Source organism: Syzygium oleosum, unplaced genomic scaffold, assembly GCF_021117445.2.
Source record: "Syzygium oleosum isolate NSW1041296 unplaced genomic scaffold, Sole_v2.1 Sole_v2.04, whole genome shotgun sequence".
Taxonomy (NCBI): Eukaryota; Viridiplantae; Streptophyta; class Magnoliopsida; order Myrtales; family Myrtaceae; genus Syzygium; species Syzygium oleosum.
The window spans coordinates 1240110-1260465 of record NW_026607488.1 but is presented as its reverse complement, the minus strand read 5'-3'; the positions used below and the strand labels follow the sequence as shown (position 1 = coordinate 1260465).

Genomic DNA, 20356 nt, shown 5'->3' with positions numbered 1-20356 from the left:
TGGTTTGGTTGTAAGTATTACCCTCTTGCTTGTGAGTCTTGGGCAGTATTTGCTTGAAATAGGTTTACTATTTGATTAATTATGAAACTGCTTCTAGCTGCTAGAAAAAGTTGCCTCCTGTTTACACCAAAAAGTGGTAAAAAATCATGGAAATAGGCATCGGGAGCTTTGGCGTCGGTAATCATGGAAATAGGCATCGGGAGCTTCGGCGTCGGTAACTTACCGATAGTTCGCAACTTACCGATAGTGGGTGAGTTGAGAATCGGCATCAGCAACTTACCGATAGTTAGATGTCAATAACAAAACTGCTTATGGATAAGGGTGGTTATTTGAACGTGGAGAGTGCCTAGAAAATAGGAAGATAATAACCACCGTTAGGAAGTTACTTTTTATTTAAAATTTAAAGTTTGTAAATGCTTGTACGGGATTATAAATATCCCAAGTTTGTATTTTAAAGGCCCCCCCAAAAAATCAACAACAGAACTCACGTTCTTTATCAGTTTGTCTTTCTTTTATCTTTACATTTCCTGCACTCGTACCTTTACGTTTGGCCAAGGCCATTATTTTCCTGCAATTTACAAGCTTTAATTCTTTAGGAGTAGTTCTAATCCTCAGATTCACGTCGCCGAGTCGTCCTCCGATATGAATCTTCATTCTTGGTGCTTCGTCGTCGAGTCAAATCCCAGCGTAGTACCGCCGCTCTTTCAAGCTTCGTCCTCGAGTCAAATTCCGTCGAAGTTTGTTTCGATAGTACTTCCTAAACTTTTCCGTCGAGTCAAACTCCAGTTTGGTTTAGGTTTATACAATTCCACGTTGATTTTTATGATCGCTTGGATATTTCCTGTCAAATCACCACAGAACCCGTCCTTCAATTAAAAGCCGAAGATCCATTTTCGGTGTTTGTTTCCTTACGGATTAAATTACGGAGAAACAAATTGGCACGCCCAGTGGGACAAATGTGGCTGATTCGAGGAAATATGAAGATGGATATGAAGAGGCCGATCCCCATTCTTTGCAGTTGGGTCAAACCGCTTTTGTGACCCGTGAATCTCCTTGCCACTGGAACAATGATGCGGTCGTATACAGGAACCCAGAATAGGACGCTGAGGGTGACGAAGATAGAGAGAGAGGCTGCTGGAATTTTGAAGCTAGATTTTCCAACGTGAGGGTCCATAGTATAGCCTTGTAAAACAAACAAGGTACCCATCTGGTTGTACACAGTGGAAAAGACGATTCCGGTGGCCCATACAGGAAGCAGCCCAGCTTTGTCAAAGAAACTCAAATCATGGGTATGATCAAGCTTGCGGCTTCCTTTGATTACAGACTCGGCGTCTGCAGTCTCATACAGGAGAGACTTGTCAACTGGTACTTCCACTCGATATTTTCTGAAGGATGCCACCACCACTTGACAGAGACGCGTGAGGGGGCTCCCTCCAGGCTTTTGGTTACGATAAAGATCCTGACCATCATGGTGGTGTTCTGGGTTATCATCTGCATAATTGGTGGAACAAGTAACGAGAAGGAGGTATGAGGAATCGGCTTTTGTCAAGTAGCAGAAAAGTTACCGATGCCAGGGGGCAAATTCAGCTTTTGTCAAGTAGCAGAAAAGTTACCGATGCCAGGGGCAGATTCAACTTCTATCAAGTAGCAGAAGTGTTACGGGGCACCTAAAGGCCATTAGTTAAAAGAATCGAATGATTGGTAAATCATTCAATTCTTTTAAGGGGGCATCTGTTTACACCAAAAAGTGGTAAAAAATCATGGAAATAGGCATCGGGAGCTTTGGCGTCGGTAATCATGGAAATAGGCATCGGGAGCTTCGGCATCGGTAACTTACCGATAGTTCGCAACTTACCGATAGTGGGTGAGTTGAGAATCGGCATCAGCAACTTACCGATAGTTAGATGTCAATAACAAAACTGCTTATGGATAAGGGTGGTTATTTGAACGTGGAGAGTGCCTAGAAAATAGGAAGATAATAACCACCGTTAGGAAGTTACTTTTTATTTAAAATTTAAAGTTTGTAAACGCTTGTACGGGATTATAAATATCCCAAGTTTGTATTTTAAAGGCCCCCCCAAAAAATCAACAACAGAACTCACGTTCTTTATCAGTTTGTCTTTCTTTTATCTTTACATTTCCTGCACTCGTACCTTTACATTTGGCCAAGGCCATTATTTTCCTGCAATTTACAAGCTTTAATTCTTTAGGAGTAGTTCTAATCCTCAGATTCACGTCGCCGAGTCGTCCTCCGATATGAATCTTCATCCTTGGTGCTTCGTCGTCGAGTCAAATCCCGGCGTAGTACCGCCGCTCTTTCAAGCTTCGTCCTCGAGTCAAATTCCGTCGAAGTTTGTTTCGATAGTACTTCCTAAACTTTTCCGTCGAGTCAAACTCCGGTTTGGTTTAGGTTTATACAATTCCACGTTGATTTTTATGATCGCTTGGATATTTCTGTCAAATCACCACAGAACCCGTCCTTCAATTAAAAGCCGAAGATCCATTTTCGGTGTTTGTTTCCTTACGGATTAAATTACGGAGAAACACCTCCCAACCCAACTATGAGTGACTTAGAACCCAAAGAAATATGGGATGTTAATATATGAAACTGTATTCCATGATTCAGTATCATTTCATCTGTCGATGTAAACTTTTTACCTGACTCTCACCAACCTTCTTTGGAACGAAACAGCGAGGATCAGATTCAGGCAAATTTACAAGGACTATCCAAGCAAAGGATGAAGATGAGGTGGTGGACGGAGAAGATGAAGAAGAGCATGGGGATACTTTGTGTAGGGCCTGTGGGGAGAACTATGCTTCAGACGAGTTCTGGATCTGTTGCGACATCTGCGAGAAGTGGTTCCATGAGAAATGAGTGAAAATTACTCCTGCGAGGGCTGAGCACATCAAGCAGTACAAGTGTCCCTCTTGCAGCAACAAGAGAGCGCGCACTTGATATAGCCGGTGCCGTGCCCATAAGCACTCTCCCCTTCATAGTAGTTCTGTTAGGTTGGTCTATGCTAATTGTTCTCGGGTCGTCAAGTTTTCACATCATGCCTGCGCGACGCCACATTGTACCAAACATTTGGTGTTGGGAACCTTCTCGTCGGGGATAACATTTGTAGGTAGCAGGATTTAAGCCTTCACTTAATTCTAAATTAGGAGTTATTTGTACTTTCAGTTGGAAAACAGTTTGTTCTTCCATTGCGTAACATGTTCTCCTTCTCTCTCTCATTTTCTGGTGCTGGTTCTCCAATGACAACCTGTAGGATGAGGTGCGAACCCACGTAATTAGCTTCCCTTGTATCGGCGGTGCACTTTTCTTTTCCGAGATTGTCCATGGCACTCACTGTCTTTGAACATTATATGTGCGCAGGACATGTTATATCTGAAAAACATTAAACTTGGCAAGGGATCTGTATTAAGTCTTGTGTCGATAAATATGGGACGATACTCGGTGGCAGTAATTCTCTCAACAATGGTCGAGGGTGCCACTTCCTTCTCTAGATCGCCCTTGGCACTGTTGGTACTCATTGCCCTCGCTTTGTTGGAGAAACATAGTGGTGATGGTACATGTGCAAGACATGTTTTGGTGGGAAACATGCGAGGGATCTCGTGCACATTTTTGACTTTGTGTTGAGGAAACACGAAATGGTTCAGGTGGTTGTAGTCTTCTTAACATGTCGGTGATGTTCTTAGCATGTTCTAGTAAGTTAGCGTTTGTATCTTCCGTTATCGAGCTAGTAGCTTTCTAAGCAGATCGAGTGACACTATCGAAACATCATGCACCCGAGGTGCATTCAAGAACTCTCGTTTCCCTTGAGACACAACGGCGGATGATGCATTTCAAGTTGACAAGAGGGGTTCTATTGTCCGGGATCACGGCATCGGATCGAATTCGCCTTTTAGGGTCAATAAATTAATCGTCACGGGACCATAGCGAATCTCGTGCCAAGAGACATGTTAAAATTAACGACAAAAACCAAAGAAGCTTATCATCACTTTTTCGGGGGTAATCAACTTAAATTTGAAGCAAAGGCTGCTTCACAAATTGGTGAAAAGCGGACAGCATTAAGCATAGTGTGGATGCTTTGGTGGATTCATTAAACTAATGTTTGCTTGAAGATCAAAAGCCCTCAGCCATCGGCATTTTTCACTCGGATTGGCTCTTTGAATGTGATTTATTGTATGCTTCTGCGATCAATCGTGGACCACGATTAGCAGGGAGAGAATCCAGTCTTATGCTTGCTTAGCTTGAACTTGTCATCTTTTGGTTGGACGAGGGTTTCGTACACAAAAGATCGATCTCTAGCCACTACCATAGCGCCCGATGCGCGTCTGCGTTCATCTAAGTCGATCATCACATGTGAAGCTATCATAACGAACAGAAGTAAGCATGATGATTTTGGTAGATGGGAATGTCGTGCGCGTGGCTTTCGTGTTATGGCAAGACAATAACGACTGAGTTTTAGATTGATTAGGGGAGCTAGCACCATCTCATAAATTGCGTATGCAAATAGAAGAAACCCACAAATGTGGATGCTCTTTTGGTCTTTTGCTGAGATGTCCAAAGAGGAGTGATATTCATGGAAAGGAACAACTAAAGAAAAAAGAAGAAATAAGTGCATTAAAAGTCTTAAAATTTATCAATAAAGTGTAATTGAATACCAAAACTTACAAAAAGTGTAATCAATAGCTAAAACTTGTCGAATTAGTGCAAGCAAGGCCTTTTGTGAACTCCGTCTAATTAGATTAACGGAAATATTGACATGGTTTTTTTTTTCTCTCTCTCCTATGTGACTTGTTTTATTATTAATTTATCTTTCCTACGTGGCATTGACCTTACTAAAACATTAAATATTAAATTAAAATGAGGCCGTTTTGGCCTAAAACCTAACTCTTTTAACCAAAATCTTAGTTAAATTAAATTAAAAAATAAAAAGGTAATTTTTAAAAAAACACAAAAAAGAAAAAAAGAAGGTGACGATGGGGGGGTCGTAGAGGCCCTGCCAATTTTAATTTAAAAAATGGGTTAATACCATGAAAAAACCCCAAACTGGAACACACGTGGTAAATTTACCCCAAACTAATCTTTTGATCACCAAAAACCCCAAACTGGTACACATGTGACAAATTTACAATCCATTAGTTTATGTTAAATTTGACCGTCAAATTGCCAAGTTGGATAACATGTGGCAGTTGACGGGCATACCGGTTTGGAGTTTTACCCCTCCATTTGTCACAGGTTTACCAGTTTGTGATTTTTTGTGATATTAATCTAATTTAACGGAGAGTAAATTTGTCACAAGTGTACTAGTTTGGGGTAAATTTATCAAAGATTTACCAGTTTAGGGTTTTTGTTGGTAAAAAAATTAGTTCGAGATAAATTTGTCACATGTGTACTAGTTTTGGATTTTTCGTGATATTAACCCTTAAAAAATTAGGATTTAGGCCAAAATGACGTTGTATTAGTCTTATAGTTCATGTTTTACTAAGGTCAATGTCACGTAGGCAATAGAAATTACTAAATAAAAGTCACGTAGGATAGAGAAAATGATAATAAAAAAAATAGCCACGTCAATATTTTCTGTTAGTCCAATTGGATAAAGTTAACGGAAGGACTCGATTGCAATAATTTGACCAGTTTTGGGACTTGATTGCACGAATTTGATAAATTTTAAGACTCAATTATATTTTCGTAACAAGTTTTAGGGTTTTCAGTGCACATATCCATAAAAGAAAGGTTAAAAGAGGCCCACAAAAACCCAAAAGAAATTGAAACAAAATGGGTCTCGACACTCGGCAAAATCACAGAAGTGGCATAACTCTTCCCCTACTTGAATTATCTTAAAAAAAATTATAAACCCGTTTTATTCGGAATCGTTTTTATTGGTAGCAAGAGTACATTTTCCACGATCGAAGATAATATATCTCAAATTCGATCCGGCATGAGTACACAAAGTCGCAATAATTCGCTCATCGTGTGATTTGACCCCACTTCTTAAAAAAATGAACTGAGGGGTTGGAATAAGCACATTTAAATATTCCTTAAAACTTCGTGGGATCCCCTCCCCACTTCACATGGGAAGGCCCTCCTTTCGGCCCCCGTTAGTAGGATCGAAACTAATGGCATAAGATCATGTCGACAGTACTACGATTTTATAAAGGGCGATACCATTCGCACGACGAAAATGACAAGAAAGAAGAAAAGGAATACCGAAAATTCGAGTGGCCGAAACTGAAGCGTCTTCTTTCCAAATGGCGTGAATCATACGACAATCTGTCCGCGTCTCTTCTTCTTTTCCGAGACATTGAGCGGGAGCCTTTCGTTCATGGGCGAGAGACACACGCTGCGACTGGGAGTGACCGCAGTCTCTTTTGTCCTGAGCGGACCACGCATTCCTCAGTCAAGCAAAATGAGGTGCACGAACGAGGAAATGTGAAAGCGACGACTATATTTCTTTCGTCGGGTTGAGTACTTGGAAGGTGCATGCCTTACGGTTGGTGAGGTCGGTCAAACGTTTAAAAGATAATCTAGTACCGGGGCCACTTGCCTAGAAACATGAACAGTCTTTAGAAAATTGGAAGATGCTTTCAGCTCGAGCTGCTGACTCTGATAAGAAGTAGTCGATTCTTGACGAGTTTGGGCTCAGCGCGATGTACTTGCCTTGGCATTGTCGTTTATCCGGTATAAACGTTTGACGGCCGGCAGCTACATTGGCTACGGAATGTTGAGCTTGAGCCGTAACTACTCCGTATTGTCCTCGACCCGAATGTTCGAGGTTGGCAAGCACGTCACTGTCACCATACGAGGGATATCGTAATGCGTGATTAAGCAAGTCTCGCGACATGGAAGTCCCGTGAAAGAGACTGTCTGAAGAATTGCAAAAGCAGGAAAGTTTATAATATATAGACAAATCAAACCAAGATAGTTTCGCCCCTCAAGTTTCCACAACCTAAGTGTCATTTACTTAGAATTGAGTCAAACAAGTAATCAACCCAGACATAATGTAACTCCCATTAATGTGTACTAGTCCAAGAGTACACCTAGGTATTGGTCGAGTGAAGAACGGTGGAAGGCCGGGGTTAATGAGGAATCATTGTGTTTTTCATGATCTAGTCCTTAAGGTTATGAAGAGCCAAATCTTCAGCTTGAGGCTGTTATGAAAGCGAAACTCCAAGACCGTACGGACGATTTTCCGATGTTGAGATTGAGAGATACATCTTGAGCCGATTTAAAAATGAGTAATTCATGTTGAGTTACAGATATTACAAGTCATATCTCACGGTAGTCATGAACGGTGGTCAATCTAATCATTAGGGTCGGTTCATGCTCAAGCCGCAATTTCTAAAACCAAAGTAGCGATTATTACACGGTCTACTGACGACCATGGACCGATATTATCCAAACGACCGATCATCCGAACTTCGTCGTGGGACTTTCAGGACCGATGATCAACGAGAATTCGGCCTGAATGGTCTACAGACCCACCAAAGAAACCACGGGGAAGCTTCAAGAAGCTAAGAACTTCCGTGCACCTCGTGTGCGTTTGTCATCTCGCATGGCATGGATCGCATGGCCAATGTCTTGGACCGAATGGAGAGTGTGGCAATGTCTTCTCGAGTCAAACTTGTGTCTGCCCTCAACCTAACCAACGCAGGCCCCAATCTTGAAGGATAATACCCCAGAAATTTAATGTAACTTTCCACTCAATTTCCAAGCAAAGCCCTCGATTCCCACTCACACAATTTCTCACCTCCTTTCTCTCGTGACTTGGCCCCATTGACGCAGCCCTTTCCCACTTACCGACTCTGTCTCTCTGTCTCTCTCTACGTTTCACTACTATATAAATACCCTTCCCTCGCTCACCACTTCCCTCCCAAACTCAAAGCAAGAAGCAAATCTCACTCACTCACCCAAGAAGTGAAAAGGCCCATTTCCACCTTGATCTTGTTTTCCATCTCAAATCTCTTTGCCTTCTTATTCTTTGTAACATGGCCACTTGTGTTGGAAATGCCTGTGCCAACGAGACCCTCGTTGTCCCTTTTGTGCCAACCCCAGTCCATTGGAACAAGGCTGCTCAATCCCTCCAATGCACCCACTTTGAGGAGGTCGTGAACATGGTGTCCCAATTTGAGGACGCCGAGTTAGTTGACATCCAGGGCACGACCCTCTCCGTGGCCCAGGTCACCGCCGTGGCCCGGCGGAACGAGGTCGAGGTGCAGCTCAACGAGGTTGCGGCCCGGGACCGCGTCTCGAGGAGCGCCGATTGGGTCGCCGAGAACATCGCTTGCGGCCGGGACATCTACGGTGTCACCACAGGCTTCGGCGCCACGAGCCACCGGAGGACCAGCAAGACCTCGGACCTGCAGACCGAGCTCATCCGGTTCCTCAATGCCGGGGTGATCGGGAGAGAGAATCTCCCGCCCAGTTACGCCAAGGCGGCCATGCTGGTGCGGGCAAACACGCTCATGCAGGGCTATTCAGGCATCCGGTGGGAGATACTTGACGCGATGGCCAAGCTCATGAACCAGAACTTGATCCCCAAGTTGCCCTTGAGAGGCACCATCACCGCCTCAGGCGATCTTGTGCCGTTGTCTTACATTGCCGGATTATTGACCGGCAGGCATAATTCAAAGGTTGTCACTCCAGAAGGAGAAGAGATTTCGGCGGTCGAAGCATTGAGGAGAGCCGGAATTTCAGGCCCATTCGAGCTGCAAGCAAAAGAAGGCTTGGCTCTTGTGAACGGGACCGCCGTCGGGTCAGCAGTGGCTGCCACGGTCTGCTTCGATGCCAACATTTTGGCCCTCTTGGCAGAGACTCTCTCCGCCATGTTCTGTGAAGCAATGCACGGAAAGCCCGAATTTACAGACCCTCTCACTCACCTGCTCAAGCACCATCCAGGCCAGATCGAATCAGCCGCCCTCATGGAATACCTCCTAAACGGAAGTGACTACATGAAAGAGGCGACGCTCCGCCACGAGAAAGACCCGCTCACGAAGCCAAAGCAGGACCGCTACGCACTTCGAACTTCTCCTCAGTGGCTTGGGCCGCAAGTCGAAGTTATTCGCGCCGCAACTCACTCTATTGAGAGGGAAATCAATTCCGTCAACGACAATCCGCTGATCGATGTTGCCCGCAATCTCGCCCTCCATGGAGGGAACTTCCAGGGCACTCCAATTGGTGTCTCTATGGACAATCTCCGGATCGCCGTGGCTGCAATAGGAAAGCTCTTGTTTGCGCAATTCTCTGAGCTTGTCTGCGACTACTTCAACAACGGGTTGCCTTCAAATTTGAGCGCGGGGCCTAATCCCAGCCTCGACTATGGCCTCAAAGGTGCGGAAATCGCCATGGCGGCTTACTGCTCCGAGCTCCAATACTTGGCGAATCCTGTCACAACGCACGTGCAAAGCGCGGAACAACACAACCAGGATGTGAACTCTCTCGGCCTAATTTCAGCACGAAAAAGTGCAGAAGCCATCGATATCCTGAAGCTCATGTCTGCGACTTACATGGTGGCAATTTGTCAGGCAATTGACCTGAGGCACCTGGAGGAGAACATGAGAGAGGCCGTGAAACGCACGGTCCTCCAAGCAGTGAGGAAAACACTTTACATATCAGAAGACGGCTTGCTGCTCGAATCGCGATTCTGCGAGAAAGAGCTCTTGCAGGTCGTTGAACATGAGTCCATCTTCTCCTATATAGACGACCCTGGGAATCCTTCGTACGTTCTATTGCCCAAACTGCAAGAAGTACTTGTCAAGAGAGCTCTCAAAGACCCAAAGGCTGAAGATGCAAGTGAGAACGGATACTCGATCTTCAAGCGGATCCCGCTATTTATCGAGGAACTGAAAGCAAGGCTTGAGGAAGAGGTGCCGAGAGCGAGGGAGAGGTTCGACAACGGGGAATTTGGCATCGAGAATAGGATCGAGAACTGCAGGACTTATCCTGTATACAGGTTTGTGAGGAGTGACATGAGGACTCAGCTTCTGAGCGGTTCAAAGAAAGTGAGCCCAGGAGAGGAAATAGAGAAGGTGTACGAGGCCATCAATGAAGGAAAACTAGGAGATGTTCTGATGCAATGCTTCCAGAATTGCAGTGCATGAACTTGCTGGTTCTTGAAGTAGATCAAGTTGTATGCATCAGGATTTACGAGCTCTTTTTTTTTTTTCCTTGTTTCTTTTTTCTTTCTTTTCTTAAAGTATTAATATGTGTGGTCTGTAATGATGGAGGACATAATGAAAGTACAAAATCTATACACATCTATCAATCAGTAAGTGGAAGAGGACAAGAAAGGCTGGTCTCCAATGTGCTGATCCAATTCAAGCTTTTTGCAGTGAATCAATGGCATGCCATGCCACAACAATTGCTATACATGTCACAGTGAATCTGTCACTTGGTCATCTGTGGTATTTTCCCAGCACCCAAAAATCTGCGGCATTTATAAGAATCTAAACTGAAAACTTGACCTTACTGAAGATATCGATGTCTGGCTTGTCGTATTAATGAAATATCCAGCTTAAAAAAGCAGTTGAATTAGCTGAAAACCAATCGGCAAGAAAAGATAACCCATAAAAAGGAAACGAAATGGACAAGGCAAGAATGGACATGGGCCATCCTCACCTTTTTTTCTCTTATCTAGTAAGTGGGAGAGGCTGTTCTGCGCCGCCGTTTGCTGTACGTGAACATGGAACTCACGCTTTGTTCTTGCTTAATACTCGATCTTTTTCTTCTTGCATTTTAGGGTAACTTTCTAGGACAAATTTCGAAGTAATTAGACATAGTTCCGGCCTGATTTCATCTACAATATTAACTGTTTTGAGAATTATAACACGGTGTGACCTAGAATGACGGTCACTGCTTTTGTGTTTTATTCTTCTGTCGCATTGACAATGAACTCATGCTTACAAACTTTGTCACTGCACCTTATCGATTCATAATAGATAATGCAAGAAAAATGATCATTCATTATGTAGATCAGATCCAGATTATTTTTGGTCTTGTCCTACTTTAACTCTCAATTCAATCTCAGATTTTTGCCCTACCTCTTAGTCTTTGCAGAGCGTGGGAGTTGAATCCCACACCTGAAACTAAACGTCCTCATCTCCAATCCCCCTTGAAAAGATGGGGATTCGAAGTCCCCACCTCTCCCTTTTCACGTGGGAAGGATGGCCTGGGGCAAACCCAATGGCAGATCCTATTATGAGTTAGAGAAAAATGACAAATTTTGGTGATTGTAAGGATTCTCTAGTCTTACGGAGTAAGAAAAAGGAAGAACAAGAAGTCTCCTAGTTCCTCTAGATTACATAGTTAGGCTTGGAGTCCTGATTATAAAACCCAGCCCAATTGCTTAAAACATTGCAAAGCCAACATACAAGCCTCGTTGCTTAAGTTTTGCAGGTGACCAGCCTCTCAGTTTCCCGCGTGATTCTCAACTTCTCACAGCCCAAGGGGTTTGCTCCCCATGACATCTCCGTCCCTCAGTCTCGGCCATCTCTCTGCAAGCAGCACTGATCACCGTGGCCGGTTTCGCCATGGAATACAAGTAGGAGTGTGCTTTAAGGCAAGTACACCAGCATCGTATTGTGCTTGTGACGACCTAGACCCAAGGCGGCGGGCGCAGGATGAGGGATGGCAGGGGAGGCCGCCTCTACCTTGGACGTGCGCAGGGCGAGGCTAAGCGCATGTCTCATGTCCCACATCGCGTAAGGAGAGAGCCTTGGCCTTGCTTATAAGGCTTTAGGAGCCTTAACCTAGTACGATGCGTTTTAAATCCGTGATGGCTCCGGCCCAAAGTGGACAATATCGTGCTAAGGTGGGTCCTCGGGTCGTTACAAATGGTATCAAAGCCAACTCCCGACAGCATGTGGGGCCACAGCGAGGGCGCTGTGCCCGTAAGGGGGGAGAATGTGACGACATAGACCCAAGGCGGCGGGCGCAGGATGAGAGATGGCAGGGGAGGCTACGCCTCTACCTTGGACGTGCGCAGGGCAAGGCTAAGCGCATGTCTCCTATCCCACATCGCCTAGGGAGAGAGCCTTGGCCTTGCTTATAAGGCTTGAGGAGCCTTAACCTAGTACGACGCGTTGCGTTTTAAATCCTTACGGGCTCCGGCCCAAAGCGGACAATATCGTGCTAAGGTGGGTCCTCGGATCGTTACAGTGCCGACACTAGTACTTGTGGAAAACTGCTGAGTCCCTCTCCAGGTAACATGGCTTCTCGGTTCTCTTTATTGTCATCGTTGTTGTTCTTTTTAAATCTTGAGTCTTTTTCGAGTTCGGTTCACTAATGTTGAAGAGAATCTGCTTCTGACTATGCTACATGCTCTGCTTCTTTAGTGATCGAGGAAAGTGAAGACTCTTCAGAAATTTCTAAGAAGAAGAAGAAAAAGAAAGACAAGGAAAAGGAGAAGAAAGCGGCAGCGGCAAGAGCTATCGAAGAAGAAAATCAAGAAAACAAAGGTCAGTGCCATCAGAAAAGTGCCGAAGCATGCGAGAGAGGTGCAGGAGGCGCTTGCTAGATTCAAGGAGGTCGTGGAGAGAAGGAAAAGAGAAGAACAGAAGAGACTGAGGAAGGAGGAAGAGGAGTAGCGTAGGCAATTGGAACTCGAGAGGCAAGCAGAGGAGGCTAAGTGAAGGAGAAAAGAGGAAAAGCTGGCCTGAAGCCGGAAATAACTTCATATGCATGAAAGTTATATCTTATTTACAAGTGTACATACAATAGCTACTGCTGTAGCCTGTTGGAGAAATCGGAAATAATTACGCGAAAGACAAAAATGGTGCTTGAGTTGATATGAGTCAATAGCGCGAGAAGGATCAACATTATTGAGGCAGGGAAGTTCTCTCTCTTGTCCCTCACTTCTAATGTGTCATCTGGACCTGGCTTAGCTTCAGTTCAATATCGTCATACCCCATTTGAGGTATCGCTGTTTTGAGACTTGCAAATTTGCATTGTCGAACTGAGTCGATACTGATTTCTACAGTTTGAGCAATCAAGAGAGTTCATCAAATTGTCTGCAAACCAGTCCAACCGTCACGTACACTTTTGTTCTTTTCACCTATTCTTTCCAAGGACTAAATTACTAGAAGAACACAGAAACTTTGATCTTCTTGCACTTGCTTGAGGATTTGCATATCCTTATCCTATTTCATCCATTTAGGCACCTTCGGCGACTGAATGCATAACTACAGGTACAGTTCAGAGCATGATCTGCCGGCAGATTATTCAAAGATAATCTCATGAATTTGGTGCACAGCTTTATGTTCAATTAGCTAATCTTCTATCTCTCCCCTTTTGGACAGGTTGGTTACTACAGTTTGTATTCTGCGGGGAGAGTTCATTGATATCGGTCAGATCGCCTCTATTGAAAACAATCATAAACCCGTTTGACACTGCCAAGAAAGGCCAGAAGGTGGCCATTAAGGTACACTGTCATCTTCTTTGTAGTATCGGTTTGTGGTCATTCGGGGAAGATAAACATTCTTACCCGAATTGCATGCTGTTCCCCTTCCCAGATCGTCAGCGCAAATTGCCAAAGAAGCACTGAAAGATGTACACCAGTCATTTCGACTCATTAGATGAGCTAGTCGGTCACGTTCAGAGGAGGTCGATCGACATCCTCGAGGCGAACTGCCGGGTAGACAAATCTTTGATTAATTAGAACATGGCTTCACAGCTCTTCAATCTGAATTTGACACACGCCTGTGACTTAACTTAGCTCCTATAGGTCCAAGGTGACTTGAAGCTGAAGACCCTCTTTCAAAACCCACTAGACTCCACTTGCCAACAGCTTGTGCAGATCACCAACTTCTGAATGCAACTTCTCGAGTCTCTTTCATCCAACAACCGTGTTGACCAAGAAAAACTCAAAACTCAAGAGTCAAGAAAAGTTCCGAGCGTTTTCTTTCACCCTTTTCAGGGAAGAAAATCGATTGCTTAAGCACTAAACCTTCTCACCTTGCTCAAGAGAAGCACAATGCTTGTTGCTTGCACACCGGCAAGTGTTCGCCGGATTCAATTAGGACGACGGCAACCTTCGCGAACCGCCCCGGCGGCGACAACATTATGTCCAATGTAATTACGTCGAAAGGGAATGTTTTAAATAATAAATCATTCTTAGGCTCAGCTAATCCTTTGACCATGAGAAAGAGAAACACTCAACTACTCCACAGCATGTCGTGTATTTAAATAAACGATCATGCATTTAGAATAATTACTTTATAATCGGTCGGTGGTTATGATAAATCCAAGGGTTCCAGTGATTTTCTTCGGATGAAAAATTATAAAAGGTGACAGTTAGAATAAGCTTCTCTAATTTAAATGTTAGTATTAGCGCAAATTTCACTTTTTAGGTCCATGGTCTTCCGGGTAGTCGAACTTTTTGTGGTCGAATTGTGAAAGAAATTGATTTTAAGAGAGATTCTAATTCCCTTATGTGTCTGTCCTATGCAAAAGTATCAAGTGACAATTTGGATTATAAGCAAATCACACGCGGGCTATCGAATTGTCGAATGGAGGGCGTATCTAATCGAATTGTATGCTATCTTCTAATTACGTCTTTCGAAAATTGTGCAAAAATATTTATCACTCCTCTGGGGTCGATACAATTAATTGGAGCATTGGGATATTTCAAGTTTTTCGAAATTGGAGATTGCCCGGTCAAATCTATACGCGCTCTGAATCAGGGCCGTCTAGGCAGGTCAAAAGTATGGAACTTAACCGGTTCATGCGCTTAACGGGGTATTTCACGAGTATCAGGTAGCCTGGTCTCAAGCGCGCGTGTCCCGAATTATTAAAAAAATTACGTGAAAATATGGTGCGGTAAATATGAAAATTTATATAAAAAATCTGGATGCGAATACGGGAGTGGTCCTTCCAACCGACCCACTCAACGAATCTGGTTGGAAATTTTCTTTGTCCTAATAAACTCGTATAGCCTGTCAGAATTCCCTTCCATCGCAGCCGTTCAATAACGTATGCAACGATCAGAGAAATGAAAAACCAACGGCCAAGATCGCAGATCACTAAGACCAGGCGCAGGAAGTCAACTCAACTCCGCGTGGGAAGCTTCTGAGAAGCGTTTGACTCAAGCGAAAGAAATCATAAACCGATACACATGTCTTAAGCAAAAGGTAACATCTCAAATTAATACACCCGTCAATTATCACGTGTCATCTAATTCAGTAATTTAACTGTAAAATTTAACGGAAACTAACGGAGAGTAAAATTATCACAGATGTACCAATTTGAAGTTTTTCATGGTTAAAAAATTAGTTAAGGGTAAATTTATCACAAATATACCGATTAGAATTTTTTTATGGTATTAACCCTTTGGATTATAAGCAAATCACATTCGATTTACGATTTTTTTATTTTTTTTCCGATCGAAAAAAAAAAAGAATCAATATTTAGTTACATCGTTTATTCAATAAAAATTTTGCCGACAATTCGCCACACTTAAAGCGAAAATCACACACGGGCTATCGAATTGTCGAATGGTGGGTATGGTTGGTCGAATTGTCCTCTAACTTCTCATCTTTCGAAAATTGTACAAAAATCTTTATTACTCCTCGAGGGCTGGGACAATTAAATTGGGATAAGAGATTGTGTCCGTTCAAATCTTACCAATTATACACATACCGCTCTGAATCAGAGCCATCTAGACAGATCGAAGGTATGAACTTAATCGATTCATATACTTGACGGGATATCTCACGAGTCACGAGCACCAGGTCGCGTGTTCCCTGAATTATTAAAAAATATTCGCGAAAATACGGTGCCGCAAATATGAAAATTCATATAAAAAAAAAAAGGAAAAACACTGGATCCGAGAACGATATCTTGTCGATAAAGAACTTCCATCCGCGCGTTCAATCCAACCACTCAAATTGCAAGGTCAGAATTCCATTCCATCGCAGCCGTTCAATGACGTACGCGACGATCAGAGCTACGCAAGACCAACGGCCAAGATCACGAAGACCGGGAACGGCAAAGTCAACTCAACTCCGCGTGCGGAGCTTTCTCCTTCCTGAAAAGCGTTTGGCTCAAGCAAATAACATGTTTCACGGACTTTAATGATTGACCTCGTTGATTTTCCAAGAAACGATGATGGGCAACCCACCCAATTCCTGATCCCACAGTCCCTGCCGGCCGCGTTCTTTCCACACTTCATTGACTTCACATAGAAGCAGACCAGAACGAGCTCCCCGTGAACTGAAACGGGGTCCTTCAGTTCTTGATCCAATCATGCATGCAGAGCGAGAGATGGAGGAGAAGCTGTCGGGAGCGGCGGTCAGTGGCAGCGTGACGACCCTCTTGGATTTGCTGGATCAAGACCCGCTCGCTCTCGACAAGATCATCGTGTCATGCACGTCCCGGAACCCCCTCCACGTCTCGTCCATGCTCGGCCACTCGGAGTTCGTCGGGGCGCTCCTGGCCCGGGCCCCGCAGCTCGCCTCCGAGACGGACCCGGACGGCGGCAACTCGGCCCTCCACCTCGCGGCCGCGAGGGGGCACGCGGGGATCGTCGGGATGCTGCTGTCGGCCGATCCGGCGATGGCGGCGCGGAGGAACGGGGACGGGCGGACGCCGCTGCACGTGGCGGCGAGCAAGGGCCGGGCGGAGGCGGCGCGGCGGATCGTCCGGGGGGCAGGGCCCGAGTCGGCGCGGGCCGCGACGGACCAGGGGGAGACGGTGCTGCACGTGTGCGCGGGGAGGAATCGGGTGGAGGCGCTACGGGCGGTGGTGGAGGAGGCAGGGAGGGAGATCGTGGAGGAGTTGGTGAATAGGAGGGATGGTGATGGGAACACGGTTCTGCACATTGCTGTGGCCAAGAAGCAAGTTGAGGTAAATTTTTGCTTGAACTGATTGACCAGTAGACTTGCCTTGAGGATGCAAATTGCAATCACAATGTCGGAATGGGGTTACTACTAGTGTTGGCATACATACTAATCATTTATCAATTGAAATTTAATTTCGGCTGAGATGAGTTTAGGTCGAGAAATTTCTTATAGATTCAGTCCATTTTCCCAGGCAACGTAATCTTTTGCTGTATTTCGCGAGCTAATTTTCCGATGACAAACATCTCGGAACGTATTAAAATCGATGGTACGCTTGATGTTAGAGATTGAGTGTGACCTGTGTTGAATAACCGTCACGTATCATCAGTAAAACTCACTTCGAACAGATCTTGATGTCTTAGAAAGGTTACCATTTTTAGCACACCATTCAGATGGCTTTCAAATGGGAAAAATGAAGCTTCCTCAGTGTATCAATTTCAATCAAGATTTCTGTATTCATGGCCATCTGAAATTTACTTTCGTTTTGACAAATATTGGTCCCCAAAAAATTTCCGTGCAGATGATAAAGTTCTTGCTTACAATCCCAGGACTTGAAGTAAACACACCAAACTCAAGTGGCCTCACATCACTAGACATTCTTGAGCAGAGTCCCAGAGGCTTGAGAGACCTTGAAATTGAGACAGCCCTTCAAAACTCAGGCGCTTCACTCTCCAAAGACATCCAATCAATCCCGTATCACTATGATCCAGTTATTGACCCCCCACCAAGAAAAACCTCCCACGCCACCACCTCAAGATCACCTATAAACTCCCGATCACTCTCCACCAAGAAAGCCCCATCAAAGAAACTGAGTACTCGAAGAAAACCCCCGCCGGAAGCCGATTGGCTTAGCCAAAAGAGAAATTCCCTAATGGTGGTCGCGTCGCTGCTAGCGACGGTGGCATTCCAAGCTGCAATTACGCCGCCGGGAGGCGTCTGGCAGGATGACTACAAGGTTGATGCCAACGGCAACCCGGTGAAGGAGCCCCACTTGGCGGGCACCTCCATCATGGCCCATGTCCAGGGGATCACCTACGGTCAGTTCATGATCTTCAACACGCTAGCCTTCCTGTCCTCCCTCAGCATCATCCTGCTCCTCTTGAGCGGGCTTCCTATAAAGCGGCGACGCTGGATGTGGATCCAGATGGTGATCATGTGGCTGGCAATCACAGGGCAGGCGATCACCTACTTCATAGCGCTGCGCAACATGTCGCCGGCTGACACGCGGGGGATGCTGAAGGACGTGACGGATGTGTCGGTGGTGTGCTGGCTGTGCCTGATGGTGGTGGTGTTCATGGGGAATGTGGTGAGGCTAAATGTGTGGATGCTGAAGAAGTGGGGTTACTTGAAGAAAAAAGAGAAGAAGGATTCAGATGGAGATGATGGAGACAAGTACGAGGAAGTGTGAGAGTCTGTGTGCTGATTAAGTATATTGAGTAAATTGTGGCGGCGGCGTGTTAAGTATGTGTGAATTTGTGATTTTGATGAGCGGGTTGCCGATGGTTTTTGAGGTGCTCTGTTTTCTTCTATTTCTGTTAGAGAACAGAGTATTGGTCCTAGAGAGAGGGTAAGATGGATTCCGCTAGAGAAATCTCTGGATGGTCAACGATTGAAGAGACTACTATTGCGCTTGGAGCAAAAGTGCATGATCTCTGTTTCTCCGTAATTTAATCCGTAAGGAAACAAACACCGAAAATGGATCTTTGGCTTTTAATCGAAGGACGGGTTCTGTGGTGATTTGACAGGAAATATCCAAGCGATCATAAAAATCAACGTGGAATTGTACAAACCTAAACCAAACCGGAGTTTGACTCGACGGAAAAGCTTAGGAAGTACTATCGAAACATACTTCGACGGAATTTGACTCGAGGACAAAGCTTGAAAGAGCGGCGGTACTACGCCGGGATTTGACTCGACGACGTAGCACCAAGGATGAAGATTCATATCGGAGGACGACTCGGCGACGTGAATCTGAGAATTAGAACTACTCCTAAAGAATTAAAGCTTGTAAATTGCAGGAAAATAATGGCCTTGGCCAAATGTAAATGTACGAGTGCAGGAAATGTAAAGATAAAAGAAAGATAAACTGATAAAGAACGTGAGTTCTGTTGTTGATTTCGGGGGTCTTTAAAATACAAACTTGGGATATTTATAATCCCGTACAAGCGTTTACAACTTTTAAATTTTAAATAAAAAGTAACTTCCTAACGGTGGTTATTATCTTCCTATTTTCTAGTGACTCTCCACGTTCAAATAACCACACTTATCCGTAAGCAATTTTGTTATTGACATCTAACTATCGGTAAGTTGCTGATGCCGATCCTCTGCTCACCCACTATCGGTAAGTTGCGAACTATCGGTAAGTTACCGACGCCAAAGCTCCCGATGCCTATTTCCATGATTTTTTTTCACTTTTTGGTGTAAACAATCTCCCTTTGTAAATGTACAAAAATCAGGGCAATACGCGGTTATATTTGCTGCAGTTTCTTCTCTATACAATGTTGAACATGACTGTTGGACGACGAGAGCTTCAGCCAGCTTGGCCAGGTCTGCTCAGGAACGGCTCGGTCCTCAGCTCGGCCATCTTTGTTCCGCATGGTGGGATTCTCGACTTCGGTCCTCAATTGAGATTTAGGGTGGTTAGAGATAAATTGGTAACGCAGGATGGGATTTCCTGCTATTGTTATGTGATTGTTTCCTCAGTTTAAATATTATTTGATGATTAGATTGTAAATGTTTGGCCAGGTTCTCTATTTCCTTCCCTTCCTAGCTACTGTTTAATATCTATTTCGCCAGACGCTTCTGCTACAGAGAGAGGATCAATTAAGCTGCCATCTCAAGCCTCTGTTGCACGAGACTGAACCTCATGCAGGCTAGGCTAGAGTGTATCCACTGTCTATGACTTGAGAATTCCATGTCAATTAAACCGTACAAAGTGATGCACATTTGATGATTAGAAGCACGACTCTGTTTAAGTTTTGTACCTCGTTACATCCTAAGTAGCACCGACACCGATACCCGACATGCGACACGACACGTCATTTCTCAAAAAATGAAAATCCCAATACGTTGGGACACATTGTATATTAAATGTATATTTTTATATATACATGATAAATTATCATTTTTGTAATTATTGTAATCAAATTAATTTAATTCTAATCCATAAATAAATAAATAAAACGAGTGTCGGACGAGTGTCGGTGTACGACACGTCCGACACGTGTCCGACACAACACAAAGGCCTCCAGAGAGTGTCCGTGCTTCCTAGGTTACATCTCTCCGCCAGATATATTAGTTTTCATTGAAATCTCCACGAGACTCTGATTCTTTAGGCAATTCGACACAATATGTCGGGCCATCGAAGTAGCATAAACTGAAAGAGAGAGCCGACTCGAGGGATTGTTAAACAGAATGAAACTTAATGAAAGCATGAACTTATTCCGTGCCAAACAAAACATTCTGTTCTGTCTTTTGCCATAAAAACTTCTCGATTCTCATTCATATGGAAAATACA

General features: G+C 44.4%; 2 protein-coding genes across 2 annotated transcripts; both read left to right on the top strand.

Annotated features, from left to right (window-relative positions):
- The first annotated feature begins 7665 nt into the window (after positions 1 to 7665).
- Positions 7666 to 10375, top strand: LOC115664511 (phenylalanine ammonia-lyase-like). The gene has a single exon (XM_030586437.2). It carries the CDS (start codon positions 7996 to 7998, stop codon positions 10105 to 10107), a length of 2112 nt encoding a protein of 703 aa, XP_030442297.2. The 5' UTR covers positions 7666 to 7995; the 3' UTR covers positions 10108 to 10375.
- A 5698-nt stretch (positions 10376 to 16073) lies between these two features.
- On the top strand, positions 16074 to 18455 carry LOC130137987 (ankyrin repeat-containing protein NPR4-like). Its single transcript, XM_056310763.1, has 2 exons — positions 16074 to 16846; positions 17360 to 18455. Exons 1-2 carry the CDS (start codon positions 16247 to 16249, stop codon positions 18245 to 18247), a joined length of 1488 nt encoding a protein of 495 aa, XP_056166738.1. The 5' UTR covers positions 16074 to 16246; the 3' UTR covers positions 18248 to 18455.
- Positions 18456 to 20356: the final 1901 nt, after the last annotated feature.

Bases quoted from the DNA above. Each gene is read 5' to 3' on its own strand.
- LOC130137987 (XM_056310763.1), top strand. From the start codon at position 16,247: ATGCATGCAGAGCGAGAGATGGAGGAGAAGCTGTCGGGAGCGGCGGTC. The intron at 16,847-17,359 runs GTAAATTTTTGC...ATTTCCGTGCAG, and splicing joins TGGCCAAGAAGCAAGTTGAG to ATGATAAAGTTCTTGCTTAC.
- LOC115664511 (XM_030586437.2), top strand. From the start codon at position 7,996: ATGGCCACTTGTGTTGGAAATGCCTGTGCCAACGAGACCCTCGTTGTC.